At 45.4% G+C, this 10,747-nt stretch overlaps 1 protein-coding gene across 1 annotated transcript; it reads left to right on the top strand.

Annotated features, from left to right (window-relative positions):
* Window positions 1–541: 541 nt before the first annotated feature.
* EPCAM (epithelial cell adhesion molecule) lies at window positions 542–6,053 on the top strand. The gene is made up of 9 exons (XM_048297946.1): window positions 542–728; window positions 1,088–1,192; window positions 1,798–2,038; window positions 2,318–2,383; window positions 3,603–3,666; window positions 4,049–4,150; window positions 4,302–4,499; window positions 4,890–4,931; window positions 5,546–6,053. Exons 1-9 carry the CDS (start codon window positions 662–664, stop codon window positions 5,585–5,587), a joined length of 927 nt encoding a protein of 308 aa, XP_048153903.1. The 5' UTR covers window positions 542–661; the 3' UTR covers window positions 5,588–6,053.
* Window positions 6,054–10,747: the final 4,694 nt, after the last annotated feature.

Here is a 10,747-nt window from a genome sequence, read left to right as displayed (position 1 = left end):
CCTGTCCCGAGGGATGAGCCCGGGGCCACCAGGCCAGGCCAGGGACCTCGGAACCTCCCCGGCGCTCCGAAGGTCAGCGGCGGGCGCGGGAAGCCCCGAGCCGGGAGGGATGCGGGCACTGCTCCCCCTGCCCGTGTGTCACAGGGCAAACACGCCCGGGAGCTCCCGGTGATGACTAACGCTTTCCCCTCGACAGCGGGGACGGCTGTTCCCCGGCTTCCCCCACGACGGCCCCAGCCCGCTGCCCCCTCCGCCCGGGCGGGGCGGTTTCACAGCCCCGGTAAAAAGCGGGCACGGCCGCGCCTCGGGACGCCCCTCGCACCGCCGCTCCCCCTCGCCATTCCATAGAAGAGGCGCTCTTGGGGCCGGGCCGGGAGCGGGTCCCGCCCTGCCCCATCCAGTTTCGCCCAGGTGCGGGGGGAGGAGGGGGCGGCGGTAGTTTAAGAGCGCGCCCGGCGGGCCCGGGGGAGGAGCCGCCGCCGCTCCCCCCGCGCGTCCCAGGTGTAACCGGAGCCGGGAGGGCGCGGCGCAGCCACCACCACCTGCGGAACCTGTCGGGCGGCTCAGACCGCTCCGCCGCCGCGCACGCACCGCTCCCTCTCTGCCCGCGTCCCCGAGGACTTTCCCCCGTCCTCTCCGCGCCCTGCCGCCCGCCCCAGCCATGAAGCCGCTCTGCGGGGCTGCGCTCCTCCTGCTGCTCTGCGCCGCCGCCACTGCCCAGCAGAACTGTGAGTGCCCGCACCCCTCTGTCCGCCTGGCGCCCCGCTCCTGACCGAGCTCTCCCGCCTCGGGACCCCCTCCCGCTCTCCGCTGGGCGCCCCATGCCTCCAAATGGCGCCGCCATCCCGCCCCCTTCGCCGGGGGTGCGGAGGGGGCAGGAGCACCCGGCTCTAACAGCGCCGCTTTGTCCGCGCCCCGAGGGGAGCCCCGACGCTCGGGAAGGCGGGTGGGTGGCCGGGGGGAAAGCGGGGGGTGCGGGCACGCCACGCCCGGCCGGTGAGAGGTGGCTTTGTCCGTCCTGCCCGGCGGCGGAGCGCGGGTGGCGGTGCCCTGCCATGCCCGGCTCACGGCCGCGCTTCTCTTGCAGCGTGTGTCTGCGAGAAGAACAAGCGTGTCACCAACTGCAGGGTGGAAGAGGGCCGCTGCCGCTGCGACGCCATCGGCTCCGGCGTCACCGTGGACTGTAGCACCCGTGAGTAAAAGGGCACGGCCGGGTGGGTGGCACGGAAATGCGCCCGCAGAGCGCCGGGGAATATGTGAGAGTGACCACTGAGTTTCCAGCAAATAATGGAGGAAAGGAAGGAGTTCTTATTCCTGGTCTTCTAAGTCAACTGGTGTTGGACGATAAGTGTTCAGGGTTTCTCTGCTTGTACTGATGTAGACTTCCCCCTCCTCCTCAGTATTTGGTCTCTAGTGGCAAGAATTTCTTGAAGATGAATATTTGGCTTCCTTGCAAGCACATATCCTCACTTCTCCTACAAATGTAGAGGGGAAAGAGCCTTGTGACAAGACCTTACTCTGGGTTCGAGCTCAGCTAAGCTGTGAGCAAGCCTCTAGCTGTGAGAAAGGGAAGCTGGAAGTCCTTAGGCTGGACTTGTTAGGCCTTTGCCTTGAGAGGCTGACATCCCCAGTTGTATTGGTTTTACGCACCACCTACACGGTAGACATCTGCTCTTCTGTGTAATGGCTTCAGATCTGGTTGCTGCTGATGTAACCTTGTGTTTCTCTGGGCTCAGAGCTCTGTTTTGGACATGCGTGGTCTGAGGCTGCATAACATGACTTTCTGGTTATTTTCAGTGACTTCAAAATGCCTGTTGATGAAAGCAGAAGTGACGGGCTCAAAATCGGGTCGTCGTGAGAAACCAAAAGATGCGATTGAAGATACCGATGGCCTCTATGATCCTGAGTGTGAAAATAGTGGTGCTTTCAAGGCGAAGCAGTGCAATGGAACCACCTGTTGGTGTGTGAATACAGCTGGAGTTAGAAGAACTGACAAACATGATGCAGACTTGAAGTGCAATCGATTAGTCAGAACGACGTAAGTCTTTCAACAGGGTGTGCTGTTCCATGAAAACATTCTTGTATGAGGCTCTGCCTTGTGTGAATGATGCACTGGGGATGAATGAAGATGGAGCAATCAACACTTGGTAACTGCTGGGTCTTTTTCTTCAGAAAACAGGAGATATTGAAGGGGGTTTGGAAGAGGCTTTGCTTGCTTTGTTTTTGTCTCACTGTTCTGTTTTTTTTAGCCTGGGGTTAGATTTTTTTTTTGTATGTTTTATATGCACGCACTTCAAGAATATTCATTGTACTTCAGGTGGATCATCATTGAAATGAAACATGCCGAAAGAAATGCTCCTCTGAACGCTGAATCTTTAAAGAAGTAAGTGATGATAGTGATGTGTTGTGGTAGTGTCTGCATGTCCTACTAGATATCTAGTGTATTTCCAAACAGTTGCTTAAAAGCATTTTCAGACCTGTGAACTCATTTGTAAGACAGCCTTAGAAGTGAGCTGCAGTTCCTTCATAGAAGTGCTTTAATTTTTATTGAAAACAAATTAACTGCTAAAGAGATTCCCTTCCATTTAAAATTGATTGCTACTCACCCCCCCCCCCCCCCCCCCCCCCCGAAATCAGTATACTAAAAGAAATGGAAGGTAATAGGTGGAACTGTTCAGAAAGTAAACTGACAAAAATGGCAGGACTACATAGCACCATCAGGAGGAAAATAAGAGTTTAGCCTCTTCTTTTTTTTCATTTTGTTAAAACAAAACCCTATTTGTAGCTATTAGATCACCTCCTTTCCAGAACAAAAGCTGCTGCCCTCTAGCTCTTTTTCTGAACTCTTCAAACTGGTAAAACTTTTGTCTAACACAGGTGTTTATTTTTCACTAAGTGCCCCTTCACTGTTAGGAGTTAATTGAACTCTAGTATGAAGAGAGTGCGCTGGGTTTGGTTGGGGCAGAGTTAATTTTCTTGGCAGCAGTTGCTGTGGTGCTGTGTTTTAGACCAGTGACCAAAACAGTGTTGCTAGATCCACCAGTGTTTTAGCTGCTGCGGATCAGTGCTTAAATAATGTCAAGGCCTTCTCAGACTCTCACTCTGCTGCCTCAGTGAGTAGGCTGGGGATGGGCAGGAGGCTGAGAAGGGGACAGGGCTGACCTGAATTGACTGAACAGATAGCCCATATTGTATAATGCCCTATTCAGCAGTTAATCTGGGGGAAGGTTTTTTTTCCTCCAAGTAGCCATTGCTCAGAGGGTGGCTGGACATTGGTCTGTCAGTGATGACTGATTGCTTTTACATCGTTTGAGGTTTTATATTTCCCCCACCCAACCCTTTCACTTACTGGACTGTCTTTATTTTAGCTGATGAGGGCTGTTTTGGTTTTTTTTCCTTGCTTTTGCCCTTCTGATTCTTTTCCCAATCCTGCTAGGGAGAAGTGAGTGAGAGACTAGGTGAGGGTTTGTTTAGCTGCTAGCTGAGGTCCACCCACCACAGAGACTGCAGAAGAAAACAATTAACACTGGTCTTCTCTACTTCAGAAATGATATGTGTGAAATAGTACTGTTTTTACAGCCATGGCTTTCATATCCTTACAGGTTTTTCACGGATGCCATTACCAGTCGCTATCAGCTGGATGACCGCTATATAAGCAGTGTTCTGGTAAGAGGCACATAATGTTTAGTAAAGTATCAGAACTTTATTTTGTAATAACTTTGAAAACTCTTATTTGACTAATGCAGTACAGCATGTTTTAGTAGAAGCTCTCAAAATAGTGACACTTACTGAGCAGTTAGCAAATAGCTGTATCTGAACAGAAATGCTGAGAAGCTACACTGCTCTCCTTAGTCTGTAGATTACTTCTTTGCTTCACTTAAAAAGTGGAATTTGAATCCTACTGTAAACAGTTGGCTTGAGTTCAAGAACCATAAACTTGTTCCAGGATGTAAGTTCACAAACTAGATCTTATAATGTTTTGGTGAATATTTGATAGTTGGATTTAAACTACCTCCTTCTTAATACCACACTATATTTTTTTTTGCAGTATAAAAACCCTTACATTACTATTGATTTGAAGCAAAATTCCTCAGACAAATCGTTTGGAGGTGTGGATATAGCTGATGTGGCCTACTACTTCGAAAAGGATGTAAGTGGCTCACGGGTGAAGTCTGCCAGAGGCTGGATGTGTGTATTGCACTACATTCGGGAGTCTGGCTGTGTACTGGCTAAAGCAAGGTGAATTATTACTGTGAGGAGATAAATGTGAACTAGCAAGTCTCTTTTCCTACCCGTTTTAGGTGAAAGGTCAATCCATCTTTCATAATAATCCTGGGCTAAACGTCAGCATTGACAACGAAGAGGTGAAGCTTGAGAGGACAGTGGTCTACTACGTTGATGAAATTGCACCAGAGTTTTCCATGAAGTCTCTGACTCCTGGCCTTATTGCTGTCATTGTAGTGGTAGTAATAGCAATAGTGGCTGCAATTGTTGTTCTGGTAAGTTCTAACAAAGCTGCCAAGCAGAACTATACCGCGGCAATTTGGGAAGTAACAACATGCATATTTGGATTCTGATGGAAAGTTTTGTCATAAATTGGCTTGCTTCTTCAGACCTGGGAAGTGGGAAATTGGTGATGGGCATACTGTCACTGTTGCAGGTTACAACTGAAGGGTGTCACCCGGAAAACAAGTACTGGGAACAATTCATAGAGGTGAACAAAGTACCTCCTGGTTTAAAGTAGCTGAGAGTGACAGACAATCTCATTTGTACCTCACTTTGGAAGGATAGGGAAAGGACAGCTTCAAGTTCTGTGTTTTTGAAGTCAAAACCAGGTGAAGTTACTTGTACATCAAGACTTAAAAAATACTGCATTCTTCTCTTAACAGGTCCTCACAAGGAGGAGGAAAGGGAAGTACGTGAAAGCTGAGGTAATTAATTTTGTTTGTGGTGCATATGTGGGGGAGGAGGTTGACCAGAATCCAGAAACTCCTAAGTTTGCTGTAGGTTAAAATCTTGCTTTGAGTGTTTCAGATGTGTTTAAGGAGACTGAAAGTATTCAAATTCTGTAGCTAGTTTTCACCTCTGTGTAGTTCCACACTAGTTTCAAAGAACTGGTGATCTGCTGCTTTTCCCAGGGCTGAGGGGGTGGGGTTCGGTTTTACTGCCAGTTCTATTTTACATATGTATAGCAAAGGGCTGTGCAATCCACAGGAAGTGCTGATAGTCTTGTTCTGTGATGAAGTCCTTTACTGAGGTATTTGCATGGATCTTCCAGTTCCCATTGAAGAGCTACTTTCCAATGGAATAGTAAACGGTGCTTCACACCAAGTGTGGAGCCTTTTGTGAAGGAATCCAAACAATGTTGTAGCTAAATAATGCCTTTAAAAAAAAAAAGTCTGATAGTTTTGGCGTGGTTGATTCTGTTAGTGTTGCATCAAATCCATTTGCAAGTGAAAATCTGGTCTAAGTCCCAGTAACTTACTGAGTCTTAAAGTTTAGAAGTAGCACAAATGTTGATCTCCCTCTACCTCCTCCCCTCCAGGTGAAGGAAATGAATGAAATGCATAGAGGACTGAATCCTTAACTTAATCAACTGAAGACAAGTGAGATTCAAGCAAAGAAGACGACAAAAACATTGGAAGCATGAATCTTAACTCTTAAAAGTTCTGAATTCCCCTTCTGAAAGGGAGGCAATTGTGCTCACTTAATGATTGTTTAAACTCTTAACAACCAAGACTGGTACAGCTACTTTTACTATTTGTTAAGAGTTAAATGCCCCATCTTATTCAAGTAAAACTCAACTACTGCTCCCTGATTTTATTTTTTTTATTATGATGATGAAACGAGTTGACAACTGCTGTTACTACGGTTTTGGAGCATACATGCTTAAATGGTTATTCTACCCTTGTGGGAGTTTTATTGAAAATAATGACTTTGTAGCCATGTTGTTGTAACGAGACTGTCTCCTGCATAACTGAATACAACGTTTGTACATATATGAAGTTGCTGTAACTTTTTTATGACTTGAATTAATAAAACTTTGAAACAGGCTTCTAATTCTTCCATGGTGAAATGATAGTCTGCTAAGTTATCATGCTTACAAATTTGTTGTTTGATTCCTTAAAGCAAGGAATTTCAGCATAGTTGAAAGGATTCTAGAACTCCAATGAGCAGTTTTTATTAGCCATCTAGTATCTCAATAGCGTGATATTTTTTCTTAAAGCTGTGAAATGTATGCAACAAGAGTGAAATGATAATATACAGATTGTTGTATAACAAATGAACAGGCTGAGAATGTAGTCATTTCAGGAATGCATAGCCTGCTCTTTCCAATGCTATGTAAGTATTTAAAATAAAATAAGCCTCTCATCCAGGACATCTCTGGTGCAGGGTTGGGGGTGGGCAGGCCTGACATCTGACGGTGGAGCTGGGGAAGAGCAACTTACCCCATTACTGTGATTTTTTGTCTGGGGCAAAGCTGTTGCACAGCAAGGAGCTGTTTCTGCTGTTATTCCTGTTCTCTGCCATAGATGCTGACTAGACTTCCACGGGCTGTCTGCCTCTCTGAGCATTCCTTGGACACAGGAGAGCTTGCTTTGGCTGTCAGTAACCTGTGCCATGGATGTTGGCTAGCAATCCCTCCACCATATCTGATTTATAAAGGAAATGCTGTAACTCCTGTTGCCAAAGAAATAATGAGATGCAAGATAAGGAACTGAGTGACAAACCTTGTTACTAATGTGGTGCATGTTTTGGCCCACCCTGGCTAAAACAGGAAAAGTAGGATAAACTACTGCGAGGATATTCTACATACTGTTCATGAAATTAAATGTGAAGCGTGTGCCCTGTCAGGGAAGTGGCTGAACTGTGATGGTGTTACCTCCACTGTCACAGCTCACCAGTATCCCTTCTGCCTTTCAACAGGGTCGTGCCTCACATGCATGCATTGCTGTGTTGGGTATTGCACAAAAATCCTGAAGCAGGGAATTTACTGGAATGCTTTGCAGCCTTTTCAGGCAGATTTGTCAGTGGAAACTTCTGCAGGGCAGGCTCTTCCTCTGCTGCTCTGTGCCATTCCCTTTCTCCCCAGGTATGTGGGCAATCTGCTGAGGTGTGATGAATTTTGTACAGTTCTGTAAGCTGTTAACCAAATAAAGCCAAGTTTTCAGTAAGCTGGTCTTGTGCTGAGTCGTGTGTATTATTGTCTTCCCCAATGCTTCAGTCTCCATCTCCTCTACTTCCTTAGATATCTGCAGAAGGGTAGCCTCGCCATTTCTTTCTTCTCCCCGATATTCTCACGCCGTTGTTTTCTCTCTTCCTCCTTCCCTCCCCATTTCACACCACGCTTTTGGCCTGTGGGATGGAAAGAAGTATCGTGTGCTGTGGCTGGGCTGGAGCTGCACATGTGCAGACTTGACTGGACTGGCTGGTACGTAGCTGCTGTGTGCCCTGGACCTTGTCCCAATCGGTTTGTTTGAACATCATCTTCTCCCTGCTTTTCCCACAGTACAGGGAGGCATTCAGACACTTTTCAATTTTTTTTTTACTTAGTGGAGCTTTTTGTGTTGGATATGAAGTTTAGTGCTCTGTTACGGTCTTCTTCCTTGTCAGATTTGCCTGAAACTAGCCAAGGGAACAGAAAACCAGAAAGTTTACAGAAATTCTTAAAAAACCACAGAATTTAAATCCACAGCTGAAGGGAATACACTGTTTCTAAACTCAGTTACTATGATACTAGCACGGTGCTGCTCAAGTCTCAAAATGGTGATCAGTAATAGTTTTTTCATTAGTTTCCTGTTCTAAATAGTTTTATTGACATTTTGGCTTTTGTGTTGTTCTGTTTACTAAACACTGCACCTGTCCAGCAGCCCAGCTGCATAAAAGTGTGTATTTATAGGGAAATAGAAAAGGATGAGGGGGAAAATACCTGAGAAATTAGTGTATTGGTATCCTGCAGCTTATTGTATTTTATAGATTTTTATACCAAGAAGAGACTAATGCACTGAAATTAAAAAAAAATTTAAAAAGCCATTATCACATTGTGTCAACTCTCCACATATGCATGTGAAAGTTCTTCTCATATATAGAGCAATATGGCAAAAAATGATTGCTAATGAAAAATAATATGGTACTAAATAGCAAAATATTGAATGTTCACTATTTTGATACTTGGATACTACTTTTGATACTATTGGAAATACTATCAGCAAAGTTAAAAAGAGAGTTTCCCGTAAAAGAAACAAACTAATAGAACTTAATTAAGGACTAGTAGTCTCTGCATCAATTTTTAACTAGGTAAATATTTTGATACTTCCACGTGCCTTATTCATTAACTTCCTTACGTGAAGGAGCATATTTTTAAAACCTAAAGTTCTACACAAAGTTGAGATACCATGTTTCCTCTCTTTTAATGTAATGTCAGTTTTGAGAAAGCATATGAAGGGCAGATTGAAAATGTATTGAATAATTTAAGACTGGATAAATGAGATTTTTGTGTTACAGAGAGGGATAGACACAAAGTGTGCAAGAAACCCTAGTAATAACATATATCTTAGTGCCTATGTACAGCATGGGAAAATAGTGTTTGTAGAGGCAAGTGCAAATCTATTACTTCCTCATCAATTATTACAGTAGCAAATATATATTATTATTACTGCTGAGTAAAATTAAATATATGTTTATGTAAAGACAAGGACAGACTTTTTAGAAGTGGGTATGCAAATAATATATTTGAGAAAGCATGACCAATAAAGTCTATGCAACTTCCTTCTAAGACCTAAGTAATGCCAAAGCACAGTTTCCACAACTAGAAAATGGAAGGTCAGTGTAAGGTGTTGGGTCATGTGTAGGGTCTGTTGACAGTACTGTACCCATTACCCCCTCGAACAGTCAGAGCAGTTTGGTAAGAGAAATAACACTGTTTGTGAACCATGTTTATTTATATCCTCACCTGCTGGACTTTGATCACCAGCATACGGTGACTTTGGATTACTTGAAATAGCCAGAAAAATATCCTAGGAAACTAAAAATGCAGGCAGCTCTGCTGCTCCAACTTTACATGTGCTAGTTAGGGAATTCTAGCAGCTCCCAGCAGAGGCAGGCTGCAGTCTGGTAAAGGTCCATCCCGGGGCATGCAGGCAGTCAGGCACTCTGCAGGGCTACCTCGTGTGTTTGGAATAGTTGGGCCCAAACTCAGAGAGATTTATGAACTTTGGCAAAGTCCTTGTCTTAGCAGGGCAAGGGCAGACGTGCACAAAAAGGAGGTGGTGTGTGATGCTAGAGGAAACACTGACCAGTTTATAATGTGTGAAGACCTCACACATGTAAGAAGTGTTTTTTTCTCTACTACCCTCTAAATGCACTGCAGAATTCTTACACTTGCCTGCCAAGCAGAGCATGGCCGTGCCCAATCTGAGTGAAAAAAGTAAACAAAAGAAAGTTAAAAGGTTGTTTACAAGGCGACAGCCATATTTTCTGTTTTCAAACTTACGTTATCGAAATATTCTTATCTTGTTAATGTGAAGTCTCTGCTGCATGACACGTGTGCACACACAGATACGTATCAGTCTGATACCAGATTTTCTGGTGGCATGCCCACCAGCTCAAAAGCTTTAGGGCTGCCAGTGATCACAGCTGTACACAATTAACCACGAGCAAAAATTAATTTCTCTTTTCTCTTTTTTTTTTCCTGTAAAGTGGTTAAAGGACATCCACTTTCCTAACTGAAAAGCCATTGTAACTTTTCTCTATATGCTACGTATGCCTAAGAAGGCAACAAAATTAATTAAGGTCTAGATTAACACGAGTTTTCCATCTGCCGTGAGCATAACAATTTCAGACATCTCATTCCCGTCACTCCTGGTAGGCAAGGGGGAAAGCAGGGAGTGTTCTGTTAGAGACAGCCCAGTGAAGCAACCCAGCCTGGCGCCAGGGAAATGGTCCCCACTCAGAGCCGACCTGTGTGGATCAGCCAGTCCCTGCTGGAGCTGCCCGGGAAGAGCAATGGCACACAGCAAACGGCAGAGGCTCCAAGGGAAGGTGATCAGTGCTGAGCTGTTCTGTGCAAGGGATGCCACAACACAGATGTTCTTCACGGGCTGTGGTCACCACGCTCAGGCCATTAGCGGCCAGTTTGGGCGGAGGCTCGCTGCGAATGGGAGCCTGCGGAGCTGCCTTGAGCAAAGTGCTGAATGAGGAGGTGCAACCAGCCCAGGGCAGAGAGAGGGAAACGCTGAAACGCGCAGCAATTACAGGATAGCAGACATTATTTTACCGCTTTTGAAAGTGGCAGTGAGGTCCCTGGAGTCCACCCTGTCTCCAGATGTTTGTATGCGACACCCCTTTTCTGCCTGTCCTATCTTCTGCCTTATCTGTAACAATCAATGTGTACAAAGACAAGCAGCTGTTCAAAATGTCTATTCTGGGCTGACCTCGTATTACCGGTGCTTGGCAAGGCTGCCTGACACTGTGAGTGCATTCCCAAGGTAATGTATTTCCTAAATGATGGTTGTCCAGGGTGAATTTTACTATGTGGGTATTGCTGCAAGCAAGCACTTTTGGTGGAGGGAGGTATCAGACCAGATAGTTTAGCTATTTCTGAAAAGGTTAGAAAAGTACACTTATTCATACTGAAAACAAATACAATTGACTTGCCAGAGCAGTGTCATTTTTACAATCGTTATGGAGATAGGAGGAAGATTTTGGGCTACTACAAAGCTGTCAAAGCTCTAGAGACGTGCCTGCT

Source organism: Corvus hawaiiensis, chromosome 3 (assembly GCF_020740725.1).
Source record: "Corvus hawaiiensis isolate bCorHaw1 chromosome 3, bCorHaw1.pri.cur, whole genome shotgun sequence".
Classification (NCBI taxonomy): domain Eukaryota; kingdom Metazoa; phylum Chordata; class Aves; order Passeriformes; family Corvidae; genus Corvus; species Corvus hawaiiensis.
This window is presented reverse-complemented; position numbering and strand designations above follow the sequence as displayed.

What these genes read in the sequence shown, in the direction of transcription:
- EPCAM (XM_048297946.1), top strand. Translation starts at nt 662, where the DNA reads ATGAAGCCGCTCTGCGGGGCTGCGCTCCTCCTGCTGCTCTGCGCCGCC. An exon ending in CGCCACTGCCCAGCAGAACT is followed by an intron (nt 729 to 1,087) that starts GTGAGTGCCCGC and finishes CTTCTCTTGCAG; the next exon opens with CGTGTGTCTGCGAGAAGAAC. An exon ending in TGGCTGCAATTGTTGTTCTG is followed by an intron (nt 4,500 to 4,889) that starts GTAAGTTCTAAC and finishes TTCTCTTAACAG; the next exon opens with GTCCTCACAAGGAGGAGGAA.